The 27815-nt window shown below is 38.4% G+C and overlaps 1 protein-coding gene and 1 long non-coding RNA gene across 7 annotated transcripts in view; one reads left to right on the plus strand and one right to left on the minus strand.

The window, feature by feature from the left end:
* Positions 1–27815, plus strand: part of PCGF5 (polycomb group ring finger 5) — a 75810-nt gene that overhangs the window by 34222 nt on the left and 13773 nt on the right. For 2 of the 6 annotated variants that reach the window (XM_075026051.1, XM_075026050.1), the window contains exons 2-8: positions 3106–3415; positions 14812–14908; positions 19470–19525; positions 19648–19707; positions 23561–23709; positions 25079–25177; positions 26818–26907. In XM_075026051.1, the coding sequence (XP_074882152.1) occupies positions 3304–3415; positions 14812–14908; positions 19470–19525; positions 19648–19707; positions 23561–23709; positions 25079–25177; positions 26818–26907 (663 nt within the window). In that variant the 5' untranslated portion in view covers positions 3106–3303. Of the gene's footprint in view, positions 1–2458; positions 2606–2973; positions 2991–3105; positions 3416–14811; positions 14909–19469; positions 19526–19647; positions 19708–23560; positions 23710–25078; positions 25178–26817; positions 26908–27815 lie in introns of those variants that run through there. The other 4 variants (XM_075026049.1, XM_075026054.1, XM_075026052.1 and 1 more) reach the window with 4 other exon arrangements.
* On the minus strand, positions 1662–2413 carry LOC142030230 (uncharacterized). Its single transcript, XR_012650123.1, has 2 exons — positions 2216–2413; positions 1662–1986 (listed from the first exon to the last, which is right to left on the minus strand). It is a non-coding gene; the product is annotated as an uncharacterized LOC142030230 (long non-coding RNA).

Genomic DNA, 27815 nt, shown 5'->3' on the forward strand with positions numbered 1-27815 from the left:
ACTCCGAGAACTGCTGAGTACAAGTCAGTTGATAGGAAAGTTAGAAGTTTAGCAAACATGGAAAAATGAGAGCAGCTGTATTTTCATCAACGAGTTGAGGGCTATAATCACCCTCTCTGTAATACCACGTTTGCTGTTGCTAATACATATTTACTCTGACTAGCTCAGTTTATTTTGTTAATTCTGTTTCTCTCATAATATGAAAATGACCCCCTTGTTTGATTCAAACACTATTCCTCTGTTACCTTTTAACTGCTATAAGTAGATCAAAATGCTCACATCGCTTATATGGCCCTATATTTTAAAATAAACCTGTTGTATGCAATGCCAGGAGTTAGCTACCTTTGAAATTATAATTAATTCATAAGCATTTCTTAATTTAATTTGCTTCCTCATGATATAAAGTAGGATTAAGTATTTAAGGATCTTTGTTATACTACTTTCCTCTGATAATGAAATGAGAGCTGCTTCTGCACTGCTTCTCATTTGTTCTGTATGTTGTGGTCTTGAAAGGTGCTGAATGCCTCAACTTTCGTCGTGTTCAGTGACAGTTAAGGGCACTCAGTATCTCATAAATACAGCTTGGTACCAGCACAACAAAGCTCCTATGTTGTGGAGAGATGAGGCAAGAATTTGTCACGTGCACTGTCACTTACCTGGCATGAGACTGTTAGTCCTTAAAAGAGTGACTTCAGTATGGCTTGTGGGAATCTATACCAGTTGTGTATGTTTGGAAGTATCACAGCTGCTGTGCAATTCTTACTGTATGGGCTACACAGTATAATAAATTATGTAACTCTGTGTTTTTAATGTGCTTGAATAGAACATTGTGTATCCATTATTGTGTACACACAGCCTAGCTGATAAATTTGTTTAGAAAATGTTTTGTTTTGTTTTGTTTTTTCCCCCCAAGAGGGACACTTGATAAACTATGCTTTGAAAGCTCACTTAGACTCCAGTTTGTTTTTAAAACAAATCTTACCAGAGGCAGTCATTTTGAAACAGCCAGGAGAGCATCAGCAGTTGCTTGCTTAAAATACATGTATATAAGTTTGATAACACTGTATCATGCTTAGTCTACATTCAAGCAGGGCCACTCTCATGCTCAATCTGAAAAATGTCAACTTCTGCTAAACTGACAGAATGTGGCGACTAATTAAAATATTCCCATGAGGTATATATATTCTATGTTGTCTACTTCCTCTGTTAGAGTTTAGCATTCTCTAACCTTTGACTCGGCAGTGAGTGCTTTATGGTATAATAATGCAAACAATGGTTAACAGCAGAAGGCCAAAACCATCAAAACACAACTTTTTGTTAAACTATACCACATGCTGCTTTGAAAGATTTTTAGCTTTATAAACTTTTGTTCACGTTGCGCAGAAATAATCTCATGCAAAATGAACATTTTATCAGGAAAAATTATGCACATTCTGTTGAATTACTCTATGTCAGGTTTATCATGCATTCACCACTGCACTGTAACTTTAATTGTAACAGTTTTTAAGCACTTGACTCAGCCTGGCAACTGAATTGATGTAAATGGAGATCTACTGGAGGGTAAATATTCCATAAGTAGGAATGGACGGCAGGAACAGGCATACGCTATTTAAAGCCTTCTGCTGTTGCAGCACATACCCAAGGATGAAAGGGAGACTGCCTTGGAGGGCCAACGCAAAATGATTATTTATTTCAAATGCAGAATGGAAAAGCAAAGACCTAGCACAGTCACAGGTAATGTGATGGTGTTGCAGCTAATACAGGAAATGCCTCCTTCTAATTTTGTGATTATTGTTACAAGGAGCACAGAAGAAATTTGCTAGAAATAGTGCCGTTGAAAAATACCGTTAAAGCAGCTTTAGTTTTATGGAGAATTTCCTGGTAATGTGGTGCATTTCCGCGAACAGGAGAGCAAAACGCAGATGCGTTGAACCACGGAGGCAGCTTTCACTCGTGCTTAATCGTTCTCTGGCTGGTAGGTCCCGGCTGGAGGGAAGCACATGTATAACTGTTTACAGGATTTGGGCCTAACTTAGCCCAGTGGTTTAGTATTTGCTCTCGAGGGGTGGAGGAATGGGTTTAAGTTTCACCCTTCCACGGGCAGAGGCTGAAGTTATTTTTAAGAAACGGCGGAGGGGCCGAAGCGGGGCGACTGTCGTGCCGCTGGGAGCGGGCTGGGGGCCGCGGGCTGCGCTGCGGCCGCTCCGGCGCTTACCTGTGGCCGGCGGCGCCTCCGCTCCGCTCCCCTCCCGCCTGCCCGCCGCCTCGCGTCGCGTCGCGTCGCGTCGCGTCGCCTCCGTGGCCCCCGGTGCCCGGGCCAGCGGGGCGGCTCGGGGGCTGCCGGCGGCTCCCGCCCCGGAGCGGCGCTGCGGGCCGTGGCGCAGCAGGGCTCGGCCGGGGAGCAGCGCCTGCGCGCCCGTCCCGCCCGCCCTGGGACCGGCCGCGGCGGCCTGGCGGGGAGGGGAAGGAGGGAGGGCTCGAAGGCGGTGGGAGGCGCACGCCGTTTCCCTTTCTCTTTCGCTGGGCGGCCGCCCGCCCGCCCGAGGCCGCTGGGCTGCGCCGCGCCAGGTACGGCGGGGGGCCGAGGAGGCGGGAGGCGCCGCAGGTGCGGGGCGGGGGGGGGGACAGGAGGCGGGCGAGCGGGGCGGGGGGGGGGGAAGAGCCCGGCCGCCGCCGAGCCGCCCCGGCCGCCGCCCTCTGCTGCCGGCGGGCTCCCGCGGGGCTGGGGCGGCGGGGAGGGCTCCTCCCCGCGGGGGCCCTCCGAGGCCTGCGGACCGCGGCGCGCCCGCGGCGGGGGGGTGCGCCGGGCGGGCAGCGGGGCGGCCGCCGACCCCGCCGGGGCTGGGCAGCGGCCCCTGCACCTGACACGGCGGCGCCCGGCAACTCGTCCGGAGGGCGGGCGGGCGGCCGCAGCCTGCCGGGCAGGGGCTGGGGCAGGGGCGCTGCCTCGGACCTCGGCTGCCGAGCGCCGGGCACGCAGCTGCTGTTATGTAAATAATAAGGCGGGTGCCCCTGCCAAGTTCGCGGCGACACTTGTCCTCCGGGGCACCGGCACCGTACTGCCAGGCTTACCCTCCTCTCTCTCCCTTTCCACGTGTGTTACAGGTAGGAAAATGACTCGCCTGGCACAGGAGCAGGAGTTACGAGCCATGTCCCCGTGAGACCTCCAGAATTAGGAGCAAATGCCTGGAGAAGTCCCGCCGCACAGAGCAGCGCCGCAGCTCTTGTGAACCGCGGGCGTCGACACCTCTCGGACTTGCTCCTCTGGCCCCGCGCACTCTGCCAGCGTTTCCCACCCCACGAATGGCTACTCAGAGGAAGCACTTGGTGAAAGATTTCAATCCTCATATCACCTGCTACATCTGTAAAGGCTATCTCATCAAGCCAACTACAGTAACCGAGTGCCTCCATACCTGTAAGTAGTACTTGGCAAAATATTCCCTTCTTCGCAAGCGATGCTTCCTCGAAGCGTTACGTGTTTGATATGACCTCTGTGCCGGTTTTTGTTTACCTCTGAAGTGTCGCACGAAACGCTGTGCGGTTTCTGGTGGGGTTTCCTAGACACTGGCCTGCCACCTGGGTCATCTTGAGGGCACGTCGACTCTGCTTAACACCTTGCGGAGTAAAGATACCCCTTTGCTTTCCCCCAAGCGCTAGCAGTGATTGTGCTGGCTCTAGCACCAAACGTGTATCACTGTGGCCTGGCTGATCACAAGTAAGATTGTTAGGTCTGGTGTGGTATTTTGATAATATAACTATGCTTTTGAAAGTTAAGCCAATGTATCTGTTGGCAGTGCGCATGATGGATACGCCGGTGTGGTCAGTACCGGCTCGCGTCTCTCTGTAATGTGTTCCATGGCACAATGCATAGAAATACTTGAAAGTTGGCAAAATATTTATTTAGGGAGTAGATCTCTTTGAATGAAACTGACTCAGGAAAAATTATTCAGGTTGGCTTATGCTCCTAATACTTCTAAAACATTGGTGTGTATGAATTATATTAAACATATGAATGGTCCTATCAAACTCGGTCGTCTTCCACATGCTTGACTTTTTTTTACATTTATTCTTGGATAGAAGATAGTTTGCTTGGACCTTCTTGAGAACTTGGCATCTTTCCAAATAAAATCTGAATTCTTCTAAAAGAAGAGTAAGGGGAACTATATGTTTTCTGGTAGATTTCCTATTTTTAAACCTTTAATAAATATCAGTTAAAAGCCTTGGCTTAGCATGGCCTGTCATTTCTGCACAGTGTTGTTCTTGCAGTTGTTATTGCCTTCACTGTTATTTTTTGTGTTATGCTGTTACGTCCCTAGTATATCAAGCACATAGAGAATTAAAACATATCATTCCTATACGTTGTTCATAGTATAAAGATAATATTGTTTACCATTACAGTAATATTATTTTTAGTTTAGTTTTTGAGAATAAATAATGTTGAACTGACTTTTTCCGAGTCTAATACCAGCTAAGGATTATAAAGTGTTTTGTAGTATTATTCTTCTCTTTTGGGTTACTTAGTAAAGGATTTTAAGTTGAGGACAAGAGAAGTTAAGCAAAGTGTCATAAGAACTTGAAATAAAACAGGAGGGAGAGAGGTATATTAGCTATTATTAAATTATCTTTCCTTTAAAGAAAATGGAAAAGTTCCAGCATTAGTTAATTTTTTTATGCTTGCATTTTGATGAACAGTACTAACTTTTAAAAGGTTGGGGTGAGGGGAAAGAACTTGCATCAGAAATTAGCTCAGACTTGGAAAAAAAATTGGTTTTGTTACGATACATTTCTGTTTGGATAATTTATTTGTTTATTTACTTTTGTTCCCATTACAAAACAATAATGGCACAAGGAGCGTTTTTTTCTCAGCAACATCTGGGTTTTTTTGTTCACTTGTAGATTGTGAGCTCTTCACTGAGACAGCTGTGTTACTGCCTAGGTGCCAGATTAGCACACGTGAATTTTACTGAGCTGCCATCTAGTTGCACAGGTTTCCTCCCAGAAAAGCTACCACATGTTTGGGTCATGAAGTAGAACTGCAGGAAAGAAGGTGGTGTTTCTTTAAAGCAAAGTTTAGTTGCCAAAATATGAAGTTTACAATGATGGAAAGGAAAATGAAAAGCTTCAAGTGGTGATATGGAAGTCTTATATCTGTAGAGGAAAAGGTGATCTGTATGTTGCAGAATTCAGGAAGATACTCTGATAAGTTATTTTACACTTTGGCTTTTAGAATTTTTTTATTTTTTTTTTTGAAGTACAGTTATGGTTCTTCAGTCATATTCAAATAGCTACCACAAAATACAATGATTTTAACTGTCCTTTGGTATTTGTCTTGTACTACTAATTGCTGTAATTCATGCACAAATGATCAAAATCTGCAGGTATTAATGGTTTAAGAAGCAGCATACATTCATTAGATACTGGGCGTGCAATGTATTACTCTGGACAAGATGAAAAGCATGTATTGACCTAGATGGTCTCCAGTGATTGTAGAGGAACTAATGTGATCAGTAGTAACCAAATGAGTTAGCGGTTAATTCACATCATCTGTGTTGCTGAAAAATGTTGAGTAGTAAAGTTCTGCTCCGAGAAATGCGTGCTTTTTTAATAAAGAGATGTTTCTGATGGGGTTTTTGGAAATGTTGGACAGACTAATCCACCATTTACTGGGAAAAATAGGTGCAAGTTGGGCATCAGCAGTACAAACTTTCCTATCTCTGTTGGAAAGGAAATGCTTATATTACTGCAAAATAATTAATTATTCTGCAAATTCAGTACTTTGTTTCTTTTTTGCTACTTGCAACAGAATGGTTGTGTCCTATGGACTGAGACCTTTTTTCCTAGTCTGCTACACAGCTGTCAAGGATGTTTAAGAACTCTCCTTCCCAAATCATGCCGACATGCATAGAGATCTGGGATCAGGCTCTTGCTTGTGAAGACCAAGGCAAAAAAGATAGTGAGGACTTCAAACTTTTCTATATAATCTATTCCTGAATTGTTTCCCTCATTCATTAACAGACCCACATTTTGTCTGAACTTCCTTCAGCTACTAGCATACTTGCAGAATCCCCTTATGTCTCTCATCAGTTTTAGCTATGGCTGGGCTTTAGCCTTCCTAATTTTGTCCCTAAGTGCCAGAGCAATGGTTTTATATACTTTTGTTTCCCATCCTTGTTTCCACTTCTAATATGCTCTATTTTTGCATATTAATTAGGAAGCTTGTGCACTAAGCAGTTCTTCTGACAAAATTCCCTGTGTGATGGGCTGGTTAGCTCTTGAGGTCTAAATAAATTTTCTTTAAAGAAAACCAGCCAGCTCTCCTAAGTACCTTTCTTTCTAATGATAGCCTCCTTGGGAAATCTGACTAGCAGTTGCTTAAACAAGCTGAAGTCCCATCTCCTGAAGTTCAGAATCCTATCTCTGCTGTTTAACTTTGTATCCTTCCTCGAGATCCTGAACTCCATCATCCTGTGGTCACTGCAGGGCAAGCTGCCATCTGCGGCTGTCTTCATCGCCAGTTTTTCCCCATTTATGAATAGCAGATCAAGTGGTACATTACTCCTAGCTGGTCTCTTCTAGTATTTGCCTCAAGAAATTGTCAGCCAATGCAGTCTAGAAACTTTCAGAAAAGTCCTTCCATGCAGGAAAATGACCAGTGATGTAGTTTTCAATATCAAACCAATGATCTTGCAACCAGAATGTTTTTCAGATTTTGCTAAAAACTTACAGTCTCACCAGGACATCCCAAAAGAACTTTATTGCAGCAAAATTTCCCAGCTGCAGACAAGCAAGCTGAGCTACTTTCATACTTCTTTTCCTGCAAAAGCTGCAGCCAATGGCATGTAGCAGGTCTTAAAGGTTAGCAGATCTGTCTTATTTTGAAATAGAAGATTTCAACCCAGAAAGTCTTTCCTGATCACCATGTACTGAAATTATCACTACTTTTTAACAGTAGGGAATCCAGTCTGACTGTGTCTGGTAATTGTAATTGACAGTGGAGTAGTCTCACATGTATAGTTTCTGAGAAGGATGGTTAAGTATATTAAAGTTTACAGTTCTGTTTTTATGCAGACATTTTCCCTAAAAGTAAGTGCTTCTAAGGCAGGTTTAAGATAGCTAATTAAATACTAATTAATAGATACTAATTAAATACTTCATTAAACATACCAAATGACTTGTTACATCTCTGTGAGATGGGTTTGATGTTCCACTAGCTCTGAGTATCCTGTGCCCCTCCTTTGCTCACTGGATCAAAGAGTGATTAACTTTGAGAGAGGAGATCCTTGGAAGACTTCAAAGGATGAGTTCTGACAAAGAATTTGTCCCACAATTAACTAATTAAACTTTCTCTTGTAAAATATTTTGTTTAAAAAATGCAATATGAAGTTTTATTTAGGTACCTTGTTAGTTAGCATTTTAAAAATAAAAGATATGTACTTTTTTTTGTTTGCATAAGATGACATACAGCACAGTCCTGACACTTGTATCTGTATTTTTCAGCTGATTACAGAGATCTTAAAGAATGCATGAACCAGATACCTCTGTATTGGAAAATGTAGCATTGTGTAGTAAGTTATGGTTGCCAGACAATTAGCATATGTCACCCAAGTACTTTTATCAGCTCTAGTAAATCATCTTATGCGCATTTAACTTTTATTGTGCCTCATCTGAAGTGTCGTAGTACAACCATGAAATCAGGTCCTCATTTCACTGTCATGTGTAGCACATACCTCAAAATTCTGCAAACTGTGTACATTTTGGTTAAGCTGTTTTCTTGTGCCTGTTTGCTGCCACACTGTGACCTACAGTAAAGCAAGTGAAACCACGTCATTTTGTTAATCTGTACCGGAAGCATTAAAGGTTTTTGGTTTGTGGTTTTGTTTGTTTTTTTCGTTATTATTATTTTTTTCCCCATAGGTGGTGAATTAAATATATCTGTAATTTAATTGTGTTTAAAGATTCCCTTTTTCCCTACCCTTTTCACCCAATACTTAGCCTGTATCCTGTTCTCTGAAACTTCAAAGTGATAGGCTTTTGTTCAGTGTTTTACATTGAGAATAACAGAGGATGATTATACCTATCATATCTAAAAATACTGGTTGATGATCCTACTCATGCTAGGAGTATCCCATATCAGTTCATTATTCTTGAGTGCTAGAATTTATGTGTATTTTATACTTTTACATTGTTATCGGTAAATCACATTTAGTTTTGACAGGCAAATCGTCATAGCATCATAGGTTTACATGAGAAAAAGCAAAAGTTGTTTTAGATTACTACACTATTGATTTACAATTTTAAGGGGTGTTCCATGGTATAAGATGACCTCGTGATTTCAGCTGGCTGCACAAAGACCTGATCCAGATCTGTATGTTTGTTGGAGTAGGGAATACACCCATATAGGACTGGCTTAAGATTCTTGGTTCCTTGTGATGTTTTGTCTGTACATATTCTACTCAGAGACGTCTCTTACACTGGATATTAAGCCCTTCATTAATCATTAGTCCCTTTCTTGGACCACACATGGCTTCCAAGGGTGCCATCTGTCAAAAAAAGGTATAAAGAGAGCACATGAATATATTCAGTCTGAAGAATTTAGTTCCTTTCCATAGATTGGTTTATATTATAAATATTTCTTCAAGTTATGTTATTGTGGATTTTAGCAGGCTTTATGTTTCGCAGTGTTTAGTTTTTGGGAGGTTTTGGGGAGTCAGTCATCTGACTTAAAATAAGTATGTTAGTTATCTGCCCTGTGGCATAGAGTTCTTCTGAACAGTAATAATTTCAAATTTCTTCTAGGTGTAAATGAAAGCCATGGCTCAGATAGGTCCTATTTGTCTTTGGTTTGGAAAACAAACAAAAAGCCTAGCAAAGCCAAGTTTAAAATATATTTATAAGACAAATGAGTGAGTCCTTTTCAAAGCAGTCAGTACAGTGTCATCTCATCACAGACTTTGAGAACTTCTCTGACGTGAATGGAGCAGAGATCCCCAGAGCAAGTGAAAGGAATTAAGTTCTCTTCTAAGAATTTCAGACATAGCTTTCTTAAAACACAGAGAAATGCTTTCTGAAGGAGACTGGTACTAGCTGCTTACAGAAAAAAAGAAACCACTCTGGTATTGATACGAAGCCACTAGTAATCCTTTTGAAGAATTTTTGTGCTAATCCTCTTAGAGTCTCCATTGCTAAAAATTTCCCAAATAAGAGAAGGTTAGGGGTTAGGCTTATCAGTTCTAGAATGAATATTGACCAATGCCAATTACATTTATACCATATTTTCAATTTTTTTATTCCTTATCAATCATTTAAAATTGGTGTCAGGTTAGGCAGACTGACTCCATAGAGATGCTGCTGTTTCTACTGGACAGGAGGCTTACAAAAAAACTCAAATATACCTATACCTTCCTTTATTATAGGAGTTGGCAGAAGAGGAACTCCATCTCACTTGCAGTTCTCCATTGAAAAAAGTGTTATCCCTAAGCTCAGTTTCTATGAAGTCAAGTCAGAAAAGGTCTACAGTAAACCAAATCCTTATGTTACTTACCTCAGCAACTTTCAGCTGAATTTCCCTATGGCCATTATTCACAACTGTGTTAGACTTCACAATTTCATCATCATACTAGCTTCTCAGCCTTTTTTCCTCCACAGTCTTTAAAATGAGGTTCTTCAACTAATGGAATTTCTGAGAGAGCAGATGATTCTTAACCTTGTGGTTCTCATCAGTATTGTTATCACCCACCACTAATCTGTACGCTTTCTCATGACGGAAGTACTGTATCATCTCCACCTTCAGCACAATACAGGTACCAGGATTATGAGATATTGGGTGCTGCTGTTGAAGAGCTCAATTGACAGTAGCATATTTCACAGCTTCCTTGAGAAGCTCAGGCAGAATATGGTTATTTTCATTCTCATTGAAGTCATCCAAGTGCTTATTCTAGGACTTGTTTCAGACTTTAATTATATTTGCCATTGGATTTAATAGGTTAATCCTATTTAGTCCTTTGGTTTACTTCACGCAGACCTAATATCTCTACATTTGATTGCTTTGATGCTCTCTACTTCAATAATATAGAAGAATCATGCCCCAAAAGTGTCCTGATTTTTTTTGATAAATAGGAAGAAGACATCTCCTCCTTTAATGAATGGGAAAGATAGGATTTTCAACAATGTTAACTACTTGCATTCATGGCAATATTTCCTTTTCTAAATGTGGTGGGTTGACCCTGGCTGGACACCAGGTGCCACCAAAGCCGCTTTATCACTTCCCTGTCCTCAGCTGGACAGGGGAGAGAAATATAACGAAAGGCTCGTGGGTCAAGGTAAGGACAGGGAGAGATCACTCACCAGTTAACATCATGGGCAAAACAGATCAACCAGAGGAAAATTAATTCAATTTATTACCAATCCAATCAGAGTAGGGTAATGAGAAATAAAACCAAATCTTAAAACACCTTCCCTCCACCCCTCCCTTCTTTACGGGAACAACTTCACTCCCAGATTCTCTACCAACCTCCTCCAGCGGCGCAGGGGGACGGGGAATGGGGTTTACGGTCAGTTCATCGCATGTTATTTCTGTCGCTTTATCGTCCTCAGGGGCAGGACTCCTCACACTCTTCCCCTGCTCCAGCGTGGGGTCCCACCCACGGGAGACAGTCCTCCACGAACTTCTCCAACATGGGTCCTTCCCACAGGCTGCAGTTCTTCACAAACTGCTCCAGAGTGGGTCCCTTCCACGGCGTGCAGTCCTTCAGGAGCACACTGCTCCAGCGTGGGTCCCCTGTGGGGACACAAGTTCTGCCAGAAAACCTGCTCCACGGGCTCCTCTCTCCACAGATCCGCAGGTCCTGCCAGGAACCTGCTCCAGTGCGGGGTTCCCACGGGGTCACAGCCTCCTTCGGGAACCCACCTGCTCCGGCGTGGGGTCCTCCCCGGGCTGCAGGTGGAGATCTGCTCCACCGTGGACCTCCTTGGGCTGCAGGGGGACAGCCTGCCTCACCAGGGTCTTCCCCACGGGCTGCAGGGGAATCTCTGCTCCGGTGCCTGGAGCATCTCCTCCCCCTCCTTCGTCACTGACCTGGGGGTCTGCAGGGTTGTTTCTCTCACACGTTCTCACTCCTCTCTCTGGCTGCTGTTTCTGTTGCACAGCAACTTTTCCTCCTTCTTAACATAAATATCACATTTATCACAGAGGTGCTACCACCATTGCTGATGGGCTCGGCCTTGGCTGGCAGCGGGTCCGTCTTAGAGCTGGGTGACATTGGCTCTGTTGGACACAGGGGAAGCTTCCAGCAGCTTCTCACAGAAGCCACCCGCATAATCCCCCCACTACCAAAACCTTGCCATGCAAACCAATACACTAGACTGTCTTCTTTCTAAAAAATTCTGGGTTGCTTAAATGAATAAGTTTAAATGCAGTTTAGCCACTATGTCTGCATGCGGTCTTCTGTTTGAAACGTTTTCATTTTTTACAGTGATTACAGTAGGTATTACTATCAATTAAAAAGCCTTCTCCGTCATGGTTTTGTGCCACATTGTCTTCTGTTTTGATTTTCCTGTCATGTGTTTAGAGTAGGACCTTTTTATGATTGGCTCATTTTTCAGTTCTCAAGAGCAAGATAAATGAATGGCACAATACTCAGATGGCCTATTTCAGAAAGAAAAGCTCACTTCATCCTAGCTTTCTCATGAACACTGTATCAGAATTTTGTATTAATTAGTGTTATTGGCTGTTGGGTTTTTTTCAATTTAAATGACGTGGCATGCTCGTGATTTAGCCAGAGCCATTTTTTTTGGACAATTTTCAGGACTACTGGTAGTATCAGAAAAGTAAAGGTACAGTAATTAGAGTTTGAAGATAAGCAAGAACATTTTTGGAGAATATTACATTATGTTGTTTGGCCAGCTAATCAAATTCTGTCTGTGCACTTGAATGGCATTGGTGGCTGCTTACAAGTAATTCAGGTCTGGGCACCTGTAGGATTTCTATTTGTTCCTTAGTACATGTTTTTACAGACCATTATGTCTGTTCAAAAAGTGAAACTTTGGGAAAGCGATGTTGCTTCTTCATCTGTGACTCTGAGACCCACTTGTGACACTTCCTGACCTCAGGGGACCAAGCATGCACCCTGTTATCTAGCTGCACATGAGAGGGCTTTTTATTTATTACATGTTACTGTACAACACCCTTCCTCTCCAGGGCTGTGTGCCTTAAATGAGAGTACACTCTGTTACCTTTGAAGGTGCTGGAAGTTGTGCTTAGAATTAGGATCAGATTCATGACACCTTTTGGTGAGCAATATCGTGTTCTTATCTATAGACTCTTACAAAACCTAAACCATTTTAAGGCAAAGTGCAAAAAAAATTAACTATGATATCTAAAGCAAACAACACGGTTGAAAATGCATATAATAGATGTAGGCAAAGAAATGAAAAAAATCCCACACCTATTTAATCTTGGCATAGCTAGTTGAAATCAGAAAGCTCTAACGTTTATCCAGCTAGTGCATTAATTTAAGAAAAGAGAATGGTGTTTGATATTCTTGGAGGGGTGGGTTTTGTATATATTTTACTGTCTCTACCTCTTCCCTATTCTATCATTGTGTGTATGTGGCTGGGTTTTGATTAGTAAAGGAACTGAACTATGCCTTCAGTTGCTCCCTGTGCATCTTTGTATTTCAGGTGGGTGACAGAAGGAAAGATAGTTCACATAGTTATGGAAGCTGGGATGGCTGAGAAGCTACTTGATCAGCTAAAGAATTCCACCTTGTGATGTTTGCTCCTGGGCTGAACATGTGCAGGCACTACATCTTAAGAAAAACTTTGAGCTGAGAATCTTCGTATCTTTTCAATTTCAAGGATAACTTCTGTTATTTTCAGTCCTAGAGGATATTCTCCGCCATACTACTGAGGAGAGATTATAGAAATCTTAACTACATACATTTTAACAGTTATTCAGACTTGTGTTTTAATTTAAGTGTGTTCTTAAATGCTCTGTTGGGCTGGCATGAGGGCTCTTTGTGGGTGGTGAAATTCTTTGTATTCTGTAAGTGTAGTAGCAAAATGTTTAGTTTTAGGAGTTGTTTTAGTTACAAAAAGTATATAGAAAAGTGAAGAAAGGTTGTAGGTAGAGAACATTACATTTGCTGCTCTGTACTAGACTTCTTACCCTGTGGAAGTGTTAGGGAATGCATGTGCAAAGATCAATTAAGTCTAGTAGTTTTAACAAATTATAAAAGATTTGTGATACAAGAAGAGTTCTGTGATTACCAGTTCTTGCATCTGTATGCCAGCGCTAAATACCTCCCAACTTGTGGTTAAGCAAAAATTAACTCATATCCTGAGGGCTGAACGGTGCTCTCATGGCATCAGTGCTCTCGGCTGCTTTGGAGTCCCCATGTGCAGAGGCCAGCACTGCGCCCCACTTACCGGGCTTGTCTGGCCGGACTCGTGGGCTTCCTGCGCTTGTGTTACCAGATCGTGGGAGATCTGCCCTGCACCCAGCACCGCTGGAGCCATTTGGCTTGGGGAGAGCGCCAAGAGCCAGCCCGAGAGCTCTGAAGTCTGCCTGTCGGACTTAAAGGGGAAAGTTCATTGCAATTTCAACCAAAGCTATGAAGTTAATGTAAGTTAGTGTTTTAAAGCAGTCGGAAGAAACACCTACATGGAGGTTTAATGTGTGTGCACTATCAGCTTCAGCTGATTTGTAGTAACTCTTTGGAGCATACTAAGGCAAAGATAAATGCGGGCTTTGCTTGTTAGGTGACGTTTGTTAAAGGAATTTCAAGATTCCTTAAAGAGTGTCATATAATTAGGATTTACCAGCTTGTTTAGAGGTACTCTTAGTTCTTTAGGTAATTGATGAAAGAAATTACAGTGTTTCAGCAGAAAGCGTATTGCAATTGCAGCAGTCCATTTATTTTTTCAGTCCATTTACTGATGAATTTGCAGTTCTCATTTCAGTTTAGGTGAAGTAATAATAAACAGAGGATAGAGTTTATCTCCATCCGGAATGTTGTAATGCAGTAATAATAGCAGGCATATTTGTTCTCATCAGCTTGGCTTCCATTTTCTTATTAATGGCAGTAAAATCTACAGTCTGCAATTAATCATTTGGAAGCAACAGTAGCGTAGCACCTTCTTTAGTTTAATTTCAGTTTATTGGATTTTAAATTCATATTGTTGTTTTGGGTTTGTTTATACTTGCCATGGCCATGATCCTGATTTTTCATTATAAGATTCAAGTATTAAATTTTTACTGTAAGTTCTGTCATAGCTTTTCAAGGTGCTGTGTCAAAAGGGAAGCATAGCCACTTCGAACCTGTGTACAATTTCTGTGAACTTTTCTCTTACAATAAGTATTTACAACACTATTTTCAGCTGCCAGCAACACTGCTAGAAAGAAAATAATGTGCATAAGTCATTTTCAAATCATCTGAAGCGATGATTGTCTCTGCTGGGCTAGAGCTCCTCAGCATGCACTTTCTCAGAGCCTGCTCTTTACTTGTGCTACGTGGTATGGGGTTTGCATTTTATGATGCTGGGAGAATTCTAAGTAGTAAAAATATTCCATACTTTAAAGCAGCGCTTGTCTAACCTGTGCTGCTGAACTCAGTGTCTTGGCAGAGCAGAACTAGCTATGGCTTTGAGGAGCAAGAAGTGGATAAGATACATTGTCATTATTTGCTTTAAATTAATAGTTTTTTATCTTTGATGCATGAGGTAGTTAGCTGGCATCATTAGGTCATGTTCAAGCAATATTATTTAGATCTTACTTTAAGTTGGTTTTTTCTTTTTTCTTCCCCCCTCCCCCAGTTTGTAAGACTTGTATTGTTCAACACTTTGAAGACAGCAATGACTGCCCGAGGTGTGGCAACCAAGTGCATGAGACCAATCCACTAGAAATGTTAAGGTAAGATGACATTGCACAACATTTGCTGAAATAGAAGAACAAAAAATTTTAAAAATCTTAATATCTTTATCCTGAAAGGGAATTAATTTTTTTGCTTATTTGTATAATACATATATCAACTGTTCTTGGCCATAGATTCTGTCAATTTCTAATCTCACAGTAAATTGTAAATTGAGTTTTTTCAGATATAATAAAAGGAGGAAAGATAAGGGAAACACACAGAAAGACTGGGTTTATTGTACAAATTAAAATAAATATTTTAATACCTGTATTAAGCAAATAAATGAACCAGATACCTTTTATTCTTTACATGAAATTAAATTCTAAAATTTCTTTTTTCAAATGATTTAGGGCATTCCAAACTGCATGCAACTTTTTTTCTTCTTAGAGCAATGTAGAAAATGAATCATGCAAATAACTGAGTGTTTTCCAGGGCGTAGATCTACCAATCTGAATTGAAATCTGCTGTCAGATTAATGAAAAGACACTCACTAAAGAAAGTTTTGACACTAAAAATACCCTTTCTTGAGAGTTTGCATTTTTTATATCACAATAACTCATCTTTTTTTAAACGATTATTTTTCTTGAAATTCTGGATTCTCTTTCAGTGATGTTATGTTGAAACAAAGGTGATAGCCATCCTACAAGTATAGTACAGAGAAATCAAGAAGTGTCATCATAAGTGGAAGAACTTCATGTTTTCCTGAAATGATGAATCCACTCCCTGCCCTCACTCCCAACACTCCCTCACCCCTCAACCCTCCAATATTATTAGTTTGTAATACTGTTGAGAACTTACAAAGAAATACTCTTATGTCAATGTTAAAATAAATATTTACATCTGGAATATACTAGTGATGGTATTATTTCCTAATGTCATTGTGTTTGCTACAATTTGTCATGTTTTGCTTTGCTGTTTGACTGATATGTGTGTGCATAGTAATTCTCATGCTTCCATTATATACCAAGAGGATAGGTGAGAGAGATTAAATTCAGCAACTCTAAAGGGTGTTATTAGCTGAAGCCTTTATCATCTGAATGGTTTCTGGAAGTGTAGGGCTAAAAGAGTTTATGTAGGTATTTACCATAAGTATTTTTCTGATCTCCTGTCAGTGTCTGAGGCGCTGTCAGCCATAACAGAAGATGCTATACAGAGTGCGTAAGGCTACTAATAAGCTGAAAACAAAAGCATTTTAGAAATTTTTTCTTTTATTCTGACAGGACCATTTCATAGGAGCTGAAAAATGCATTTTCTGAAACATCTAGTAGATGTTTAGTAAATGAATACTGTGCTTTAAGCAGGAAATGATAGAAGGGTGAGAAAAGTTGAGACCCTAAGCCAAAAATGTGGGAATAGCTATTTTCTCTGCAATTATTTCCTGAAACTCCTTTTAGAGTCATTGGGTTTATTTGGCAACAAACTGCATATAGCTAGCAGTTTGCTGGTTGTATTTTATGAAACAGTTTTAAACATTTGTTAAACTAATAAGCAGAAGAGCACGTGTAATGGAATTATCTTTTTGGGATGTTTCCTGCATAACTTAATACATGTCTTATACTCTGACTGTAGATACCAGCCCCATCATTGCTCAAGAATGCAGTCATTTTCTGAGAAATGGTGTTGAACACTCTAGATAGTATTTTTTAACCGAGATCTTTCAGATAAACCTTATAAACTACTTTATAAACTGAATTCTGAATACCTTCATAACTATGTGAGTTTTTTAAACATATCTTTTAGTGGGCAGCACTTAGGGTCTGTTGAAACTATAAGCCTAAGTCTGAAATTCAACACTGAGCTCTAAAATGAAAATCTAGGAAGAGTGTTAAATTCTAGAATTCCCTTTCCTGATCTAGCAGAATTCTGCATCATCACTATTCAATAGGGTCTGCATTGGTTATACCGTGAAGGCAGGCTTCTTTTTTTCTTGGTAGCGTGCTGCTTTGGATGCAAGTTTTCCTGAGTGATAGTCTTTGTTTGCCTCGCTTCAGATAATTGGCAGTTATCAGAGAGTAGCTTTGATCTTATAAGTCATTCAATATTATAGAAGAGGTGAAAAAAGAAACTATACAAAGCTGACATAAATGCTTGGTTCTTCTTTCTATACGTTCTGGTTTGGAGGTTGGAAGATGTGGGGGTGGAAAGAGGTGTGTCTAAAATATTAATGTTCTTGTTTCAGCATTAACAGGAAGTATCATATTAATTGACTGAGACCAACTTTATGTCAAGTAGTTTCATTTTGGAATGGGTTTGATGCAAGTCACAGAAATACAAATCTTTCTTAGAGTGCTCATAGGCATGGATAATAGGAACACTGTAAGAAGCATCTGGAATTGAGAATCTTTTTATAATTTCCTGGTTTTTTCCCCGATAGTTTAAGTTTAGTTTCCCTATACTTAAAGATCAGATAAGTGTTATTTTTTCTGCATTTTTAAAGTATTGGTTAGTATTTATGCTTCATAAGGATGAAATAGCTCTTTTTTGTTTAGTTTCTGAAAGAAAATAAAGGAATTGACTAGAGTATGAAGTCAGTTCTTGCTGCTAGCATCGTAAATTTGCTAAGTATGCTGGTTTTCTTGCTATGTTAGCATTACCAGTGACATTTGTTTTGGGCCATTGAAGACAAATTAGAAAGTGCTAAGTGGGAATTTTCAAAAATAAATGTAGAAAAAACAGCATGTATTATACCATCCTGAGGAATGGTTAGTGGGATTTTGAATTAAGGTAGTGATGTTCTCTTTTGAAGTCCTTATTTCTTTTCTCTTAATATGTTATGAAGATTGGAGCTTTCTTACAGTGTGAAATGGATTCCATTGCCAAGACAGGTTCCCAAGCTCCCAGTGCTCTGCTGTGGCAACTTCGTAGAAAGCAGTACCATCTAGTTGCATTAGATATTGATAGGAGAGGCTAGAAGAGATAACATACCATTTGGAAAGGTAGACCTGTATTGTCATCTATCAGAAGCTAAGTGCTCAGACATCCCATGATTTTGGTTTCCTTCTTATCTGTGAGAAAGTACTCTCTATGCTTCTTTGTTTTAGGGGAGGTCTGTCTCACTTGCTGGAGATTTTTTTGTCCTTATAAGAAGAAGCAGTTAAAAAATGGATCATGGTTGTACCTTAAGCATGAATTTTCTTATGGTATGACTGCCTCCATGAACTGACTGGTAACACAGGGAACTAGTCTCAGAACAAGATGATTAGGTAATAGGTCTAATTGTAAACTTTCCATTACAAATACAAATTCCGTAAAGAAGAGAACCTGGAATGCTCATATATTTATTTTAAGAAGATAATTGTTATCTATTAAAAAGGCTTTTAGGCATTTCTCAACAATAAAATTGTTCCATCTTCTTCCTACTTTGCCGCTGCTAGGGAACAAAAGATAGAGAACAGTCATATGTTTTATAACAGACCTGTAGCTTATTATTAATAACATGTACACATACATGTATGTATATTTGTAAATATATATGTATAAAGAGAGATATATATCATTACTGAGATGAAGAATTAAGGCAATTAAAAATATGCCAAAGGCAATTATTGTATTGTAGCTTCTGACTGAATGTCAAGGTACTTAATTTCTCTGGCCATATTACTTAGTACTCTGTTTTGCCGTGGGTTTTTGTTTAGGCTGTGGACAGTGGGAGTTACTGGTTGCAAGAGCAGCTGTTGAGGGCAGAGGAGAGAAAGGGAAAGAAAACAGAATGAGAGGCAGAAAAACGAAGGATAAGTGAGACAGGGAGAGAGGAAGTGGAACTAGAAAGTGGATGATAAATTAAATGGATAGGAGAGTAGGTAAAATTCAGAGAAAAGGGAAGAAAAATATTTTAGCTTCAGCAACAAAGGTAAATGCACTGGGTCCTCTGGAAGGGACTGTAATAGCTATTTCTGGCATGAATATCAGGACATCAGAGGACATGCCTGTGCTGCATACTGTCGTCTGGTAGACAAACTCAAGGCAGATTTAAATAGTTTAAATGAATTATGTTGGGTACCGAGAACTGTCTAGCCAGAGCAGCATGCGTGCTCTGTAGTCTTCTTTATCCTGCAAAGACTGGTTTGTCTGTGTTGTAATGAGTACGGAATAGTCTGTTCAGTTTTTCGTAACAGTCTTGTTAACAAAGCACTTCAACACTTAATGTGATAATGGAGTTTATAATTTTCGTGCTTACTACTCATGACCTGGACCTTAAAATTGGATACTGCTTTTCCACTTTGTTCCTTTTAGTCATACAATTGTTTGCATGTAACACAAATTAAAACAATGAAAAGTTTAGAGTATAATGGTTTTTCTCTTTTGCTTCATTTTTGTCTTTATACATTAAAAAATAAATTCCTTGGTTATTTTAAAAAGAAATCCATTTAAGAGGTGGTTGAGATAAGCTTTAATGCATGTTGTCTCTCAAGCTAAAATTAACTGGTTATTGCAGGATGTATTATTTGCCAGAAGTATTCATTTAATTTTATTATTCAAAAGTTTTTGTTATTTAAAGGCTAAAAATATTTAAAATGCTAGTTTCTACTTAATGTGAAATGTATTTTTTCCCTTTGAAAGGCTGGACAACACCTTAGAGGAAATTATATTTAAGCTGGTGCCTGGTCTTCGAGAACGTAAGTTTCTCATTTGGTTTTGGGTACCTGTTTGGGCTGATGGAGGGAATATGGCTATTTCTAATGATATACCTGTAGTATTGATTTAAAAATTCACATTACTGTTCTTTGATGTTAATTAGAGGAACTGCAGCGAGAGATCGAGTTTTGGAAGAAAAACAAACCTCAAGAAAATGGACAAGGTGATGATTTTTTTTCTTCTCATCTGTATGTTAAGTAAGATTGCTCATTAAGCCTTGTTTCTTCAAACACTTATGCATGTACGTTGTTCTTACTGAATTCAAAGATACTACAGAAACTCATAACAAATCTATGTAAATGCAGTCTGGCCCTTCATGTACTGCTGCTTATCTATTAACCAGTTGTTTTACAAACACTAACTGTTTTACAGTTATTTTCATTTGCATTTCCCTAAGCTCTCACTTTCAACACTCCTGCGATTTTCCACTTGAATTCTTAATTTTCTTAATACAGCAAGATGCAGAACTACTTGAGTTTTGTGCAGATTATTTTCTGTTACTGAATTTGACCAGCTGTTAAGTAGGAGGTTGTCAAGAATTAGTTATGACAAGTAATAAAACAGTTTTCCACACATGCCAAACAATTGTTTTATATAGATTCCAAAATGCTTTTTCTTTTTTTCTTTCTTTTTTTTTTTTTTTGTAGTTGACCCATGAACTTTGAGAGCTCAGTATTAGGTGCTAAGTGAGGACTACATCCAACTGTTTTTATGCCCTTTTAATTTGACATCAAAGTATTGATACCATAGCCTATTTGATTTGGGCATTTTTAAGAATTTTTTGAAAGCTCTGCTAGGCTAAAGAAATAGCTATTTTTAGTAAAGGATCACTGTCAAGTAAATGTCTTGCAATACTCTTCTGCACTCAATTGTTCATAATATCTTCTTTTCAACTTCATAACATTTCATTTCCTTTCTCAGTAGTTTTGTTGATTTGCATTTGGCATCAATTATAAGGGACAAGGGTCTTTTCTCTATTACATAAGTAAATGAAGAACTGCAGGACAGTTTAGATGAAATTATATTAGTTTACTACAACATACTGTGTAGTGTATACCTATTCAGTTTTAAAAATACTTAGAAAATATTTTTATGAAATATAGACATTTGCTGACTGTTTAGAAAATTGTTCTCTGCTATATACATAGATAGAAAAAAATTGCATATAATTTTCAAATTTGTCAAATGTGACTTACTTTTAACCAATTTATTCTTCTGGTTCTTACCTTCCTCCCATAATTTAATGGTAAACCTAACGGAGACCAGTTACTAAGTGTAATGAGTGATTGGATTGTTTTGTGAATTGGAGGAATGCTCTAACTCTCAAAATACACTTTTAAGTAGCTACAGATGTATCCAGCTCTGTTGGTGACTGTATCCTTGGGCTATGGAAATTTGGCTCTACAAACGATTTGAAAGTTGTGGCAACTCATTGAGACAAATTATGAGCATTTAAACTATTTTCTGCCTTAAAGAAGCATTTAGAATCTTGCCTGAGAATAAATTATTTGGTGAGAATTATTTCAGTAAAAGGGACTGTTTCAGTTGTCAATATCATGCCCTGCCATCACATAGTCCATCTAGTTTAAAGGAGTCCTTCAGTTTTATGTCCTGTACCACAGGTTACAACACAGTTCCCAACCGTAGCATCTAAGATCTGTAAAAATATCCCAGGACTTAAAATTTTCACACAGCAGAAGAAAGAAAAAAAAACCCCAAACAACAAAGCGTATCTCAGGCATGGGTGACTCCTCTAGGAGAGTGGTTACTAGAGAGAATTGGTGGATGGTGATAGGAAACATGCTGTGGTACAGAGAAAAAAATCTTTATTGATCCTCTCCAGTCTGAACTGGAAAAGGCGGAGGGCAAACAGCTTTACATTGACTCACTCCCTGGCAATCAGGTTTATGTTGAATATCTGAGAAAAGCACAGGAAGCAGACAATTTCCAAGGTTTGCAAGAAAGATGATTAAAAAAAAAAAGACACCAATTTACACCTTAAAGAAAGAGGTGTGGAGGTGGGTGGGGTGTTGGTTTGGTTTTCCTGTCTTCTGTTCTTGACTTGGTGCTTTTGACCTGGAGAACACTGTGTCCATTTTGGTGAGATTAAAATTTCTTTTTTCTTTTTCTTTTTTTTTTCTTTTTAAAATTCTATCATATTGAACTTTAATAACATGCCTCTAATGAACCATCACATTGATTTCTGGAGTCTGCCTATACAAACATCATTAATTCTAATATCTACAAGGATTTTTTAGTAAACAATCTGGTGCTGTTTACATGGAGGAACATTTGAATTTCTATCAGAACACCTTGAAAGATGCGACATTTTTTGTGTGTGTACCTGTTTCTGGAATGATTTTATGATTGGAAATTTGCTAATTTCCCTACTTTTGTAGTTCGTTTGCCTTTCAAGACTTTCCAAACTGCATAACTAAATCTTCCTCCATTACTCAGCAGTGATAATGGTTGAAAGTTGCGGGTGTGTTTGCATTGCCGAAGAATCTGTGAATTGTAGGCAGACTCCTCAGACAAGTGCTTGTGACAGGTAGACTGCACCTGTTTGATTACAAAAAGAAAAAAAAAAAATCTGTAGTTTGATACTGTAAATTCTGTTCATAGCAAGATGATAGGAACAAAATGTATGTATGATAGACATTCAACTAAATGTGTCAACAGCTCGTAGGGACTTGTGGACAAATCTTTTATAATTATAAAATACTTCAAAATTGTAAGACAGAAAAGTAATGAGTATAGCTTAAAACTCATCTTGAATATGTAAACTGAACAACATGAACTAATTATTGTGTCTAGAAACTTAGGCATAGCTTGATATTTCTTAAAGTTTTCATTCTATCTTCCCATCTTAACTCTTCTAAATGATTTCAAAAGTTTGTGGTAAGTGTAGGAAAACAGCAAAATGTGATCTGAAAGTTTTTCAGGAAATGCAAATGTAGCTTATTCAATTTCCTTGTGATAATGTTTTATTCCAACAGAGACCAGCCTGTATCTGGGGATACAGAAAAAAGCCCAAATGTATATAATAAAGTTATTGTTTACTGTATTCTAAATCTGTAAAAATTACTCCATCTTATGGTTCATTGTATGGTTATTATTTACATACATTGTGGCCTTATCTAGATGTACTTGCTAGTCTTAGCATTCCAGTGTTCAACTATGCTAAAACTTTGAAAACTCTAGGAGGTGGTACGTTTTCCGAAGAGTTAAATTTTTAAACCAGGAATCAACAGAACATGTAACAGCATCAGTGAAGAGAGATAACATGGTACATGTGATTATATAGGATATGTGCACTCTGCCAAAGAATATGGGGACCATTCCTCTTATCTTATATTTTTTGTTTTTAAAGGTGATTAAGTAACTGTATAGCTATTTAGTTATAAAATCCTTCTGGAGAGAGACACCTGAAGTTTTTACAATGACATTACTTAGACTAGATCAAAAGTGGATGAAATTTAAGTTTTATCTTCCCTTAGTTTATTTCATGATAATGTTTCAGGAACTTGCCTCCACTGGGTTGTTGGAGCAGACAGTTAATACTGATTGCCCATGTTACTTTGATATACAAGTGTTGGGATTAGTTATTCAACTGTTTATTTAAAAGCAGTATTTTTTGGCAGTGAACTGCCACACCACAGAGTAGTTTATGTCGGTTTATGTTGTTGAGTGATTTTGATGGATGCACAGTTGCAGGGTTTTGATCACTGGACACAAACAGAAGTAGACAACCATAACCATTAGTGGTCCATCAGACTAATTATTTTCTGTTACATATAAATCTGTTGTTTGCATATTACATTAAAATTTCAATAGTAAAACTTTTTTTCAGAGATTTGTAAATTGATCCATTTAAGAATGCACTGAGTTAAAATTTTATAAAGTTAATTTGAAGAAAATTATGCTCTTGAAAATGAAGTATTACTTTAAATGTGATTGTTGCTACTGTGACTTCTAATTATTTTACACTTAAATAATATGATCTTCATATTTTACAGATGAAAGCCCAAAAGCTGATAAACCCAAAGTAGATGAGGAGTGTGATGAAAATGAAGAAGATAAAGACTATCACAGGAGTGACCCACAGATTGCTATTTGCCTCGACTGTTTGCGCAACAATGGGCAGTCAGGAGATAATGTAGTCAAAGTGAGTAGTAAAGGTAGTCTGTGCTGTTGTTATTGTTGGCAGAACAGCATTTTACAGGGACCAAATAATTTTATAACCATTAACAATTAACTTTAATGTGGTGACCTGTCTCCACTTCCATGCCTATTTAGTCCTTTTGTTTGAGGCATTTCAATGCATCTTGGAATTTTGTAGAAAATACAGTTCCATACAGAAATCCACTCATGACAGTGGATTTTTTTTTTTTTTTTTTTTTTTTAATGGACTATAGTTTTGTAGTCTACAGCCTTGATGGTACATAACTGCATTACACAACATTTTACAGCACACCACAGAGGTACTTAAAAAGCTAGCTGTAGATGAGCTGCCTCACACTTTCAGGATTGCTGTCTTATCATGCCAGCACGAAGCTGCTTTCCAGATATGTTGTGCACGGAATGACTGGGATCCAGATCTTCTGAGCTGTAAACCTGATTCTGACACTGATGTGTTGTCTGTGGCCTTTAGCAGGTCACTTTAATCTGTAAAATGTGTAGAGTAATACCTGCTAACTGCTGTTTTAAGAATTAGGGATATTTGGTTTCTATTCCTGAAGGGAGGATTATCTAATGGCATCAAGTCTAGAAGAAAGTGTTTAGAAGTCCACTTAGATTTTAATGCTTTATTAAATTACAAAGACAAGAATTCAAAAATATTAAATATTTTCTGTGTGCTATGTTACATGTGTAATTTTGGAAGTTCTTACACAGTAAGAAGGTTTTGATTCAGCAAGAAAACATTTGTATGTGTTATCACTGTCTGTTTATGCTACATACAGTAAGAAATCTGTATCTCCATCACCATGTAGGAGTCCCAGGTTTCCAGCTTTCCTGTTGAATCAAAACTATTAGGTTCTGGATCACAGAATCTGTGATAATAGATCACATCTCAGGTTTGTAGCTTCCCTGTATTTTACCTAGATTATTTGAGGATGGTTTTACTTCCTTTTTCTCTCAAGGACTGAAGAAATTCTAAGAAGTTCTAAGGAACGTAACATCTGTTTGACCCCCAGTGTTACTAATGCAGAGACTTAGATTATTTAAGTTCTTCTGGGGCTTTTGGTGGTTTTCGTGTTTGGTTTGGTTGTTTTTTTTCTTTCCTCCCTTCTGTATCTTTTGGAAATTTCTTTAGAACCAGAGATGGGTCAAATGAATTTGTTTGTCATCTTGTAAATTTTGCAAAAAAAGTGAACGAAAATGAACCTATGGTGCCATTATGAATTAGAAAAGAGTGCAGTAAAATTGGTTCCTGGTTGAAAAAAATATCAATTACAGCTGTTCTTGCACTAAAGATTACCTAAATGCTTCAAAATTTCTAACATGCTTTTTCTGTTTTGTTGCTGTTGCTTTAGGGTTTAATGAAGAAATTTATCCGCTGTTCTACTCGAGTGACTGTGGGAACTATCAAAAAGTTTCTCAGCTTAAAATTAAAACTTCCAAGTTCTTATGAGGTACATTTGAAAGAACAATGCTTGTGTTTTTATTTCCATGCAAAGTGTTAGGTTTTTATGAAATTTAATCACATTTGAACTTGAGGAATATTTTTTTAGCCCGATCACTAAGTACTGTTCAATATTCCAAGTTATATTTTCTGCCCTTAAATGAGAAGTGGTCATTTTATCACATTGACTAAAGTTGCTAATCAAAGACTTCATACAATTCTAGTAACTTCAATTTCTTGCTTACCTGTGAAGGAACAGATACATTAGGTTTTTATATTTTTATGTAAAAAACAAATGCTTTCACTTTCCATGTGGCTAATAAAAAAGTCACTTAATATAGTTGTGGGCTAGTAGCTACTGGGGAAAAGGAGAGCTCAACTAGACATACACCAAATTACTTTGCATTTTCATTTTCTTTAGATGTAAGAAACTATCCAGTAATTATGAAGAAATGAGGAGCAATACCATCTGAATCTTTCAAAATGCATATACTTTTTTTGCACCTTCTCTGTAAATGGGTGGAATTTGATGGAGAGAGGGTCTTTGCTGCATGAGTGATTTGAGCTTGGCCAAGACTGTTCCCTGGGGGGGATTTGCTAACATGGTAGAAGTTGTGATGCAGGGTGGAGCTGGGAAGTGTGAGACTCCTGCCTCTGCTTCCCCTCTTCCCAGGGATACAGGAATTTTGACCTCAGCACAGACTATTTCTTCAGCCAGTTCTCTTACAGGAGTCAATGACTCCATGAACTGCAGCCTGCCTCTAGCACAAATGGCAGCATCCCAGCTTTGGTTGGAGCTAGGGCTGAGTTAGGTTACTGCAGAGCTATACACAGGAGTTTGTCTCAGTATCGTGACATGCTGACCAGCCATTCTGATGTCATTTGGTTTTGTTAATTATGTTAATTTAATCTGTCTCAGGCACCTTAATGGCTTGTGTTACATACTATCTGCTTACTTCAAAATTTTGACATTCTTTTCCTCTAAAAAACAGAAAAGCATTATGACTATAGTAATGAAAGAATTGTCAAACATTTTCAGTGGAGCGTAGAAGTAAGATGCTATAATAAAGTTTAAACTAGTCATTTTTCACAGTAAGATCATTACTTTTCTTTTTCCTTTGCCTTCGGTCAATGAAAAATCATGTTTGTATGCTCAGAAGTGCATTTTCCTTGTAATTTATGGTTACTTTTAAACTATTTTTTTTAATTATAATTTATTTTTAAAAAATTAGAATTACAGTACTTCTGGTTTGTATCTTTGGGTTTGAAAGAGCGTTGACATAGCAAGAAGGCCTTCAAAATACAGCACGAGGCTTTCTCTTGTATAGTACAATACTACAATACTGTGTAGTGTTGATAAATACAGGGAGTGTTTGTCTGCTAGTGATTTCCTGCCTAGTTTAGCAGACTTTCTTCTGTCCACACCTTAATTGAAATCACAAAAGTGAAAAAATGAAGTGGACTATTAGTGTACAAAATAGCATATTGTCAGCATGTTGTATTTATTCAGGTTTGATTTACATGTCTGATGGATTTATTGCATAGTGATAGGGGTTGAGGGATTAACTCTCAGAGATTCACGTAGGAGTTCATTTAGACATTAAAATTTTGCATCCCTTTGTCTTACTGTTTGTTCTGTTGTATTTTAAGCTGGATGTACTATGCAATGGAGAAATCATGGGGAAGGATCATACTATGGAATTCATCTATATGACAAGATGGAGACTAAGAGGCGAAAACGTAAATGCTGTTATATTATTAATAAAGGATGTTTTGGTATATTTATTAGAGAGAGTATACAAGCTTTCACAGCTTGGTCGAAAATATATTCTGTGGCCCTTCAAGAAACCCTTATTTAAAAATGCATTTTGCATGTTTTCTGGATGTCTTATGTTAAACCGTATGAGTGAAACCCTGCAGCACGTATATTGTGTAGATTCTGAAACTTAAAAGTAGCAGGTATACAAAGTTTACATGCAAGTTCTGCTCTGAGTTTTAAGTTCAGTATCTGAAAACCCAAACACTTGTTCTTTTTCTGCAAATTTGCTTTTAGTGACCTTTTGATTTGCAGTAGTTGGGAATCTGCATCCAGCGGTTATTTATTAAGAATCTGTTTTATTCAGTCAGTAAACTGAAAGTGACACTGAAAAATTATTGGTGAAATCTAATTGTTTTATTACTGTTTCTGTTAATACTACACCCATTTTTTTTTAGATACGCTGTATAACACTAATATCCAGATAACACAGCTAAATGGGTTTTCCTTGCTGCATGTGTATAATTTAGAATTGCAATATTTAACTTATTAAAAGACATTTTTTTCAGGTCTGATATTCAGTTTGATTTAGTAGCTATTATATTGCCTTGTATATTCAATTTTTTTTTGTTAGAAGTCATATCCCCATTTCTTCTCTTTATTTTGTACATTCGTTCGTGTGTAGCTGTTGATTGTCCTTCACTCTCTATTGCGTTGTAGTATGTGCAGAATTGTTGTCAATCACTACCAGTGGAGGCTATATTGGAGTGCAGCTAAGATTAAGCACTTAACATATGTTAATTTACTGATCTGTAGAAAATTCCAAACTTTCTGTACTCTTTTTTTTTTTTAAGCTTCCTAGTGCTCAGAATAAAGAGCACTGGTGCACAGA

This window comes from Buteo buteo, chromosome 4 (genome assembly GCF_964188355.1).
Source record: "Buteo buteo chromosome 4, bButBut1.hap1.1, whole genome shotgun sequence".
Lineage (NCBI taxonomy): Eukaryota > Metazoa > Chordata > Aves > Accipitriformes > Accipitridae > Buteo > Buteo buteo.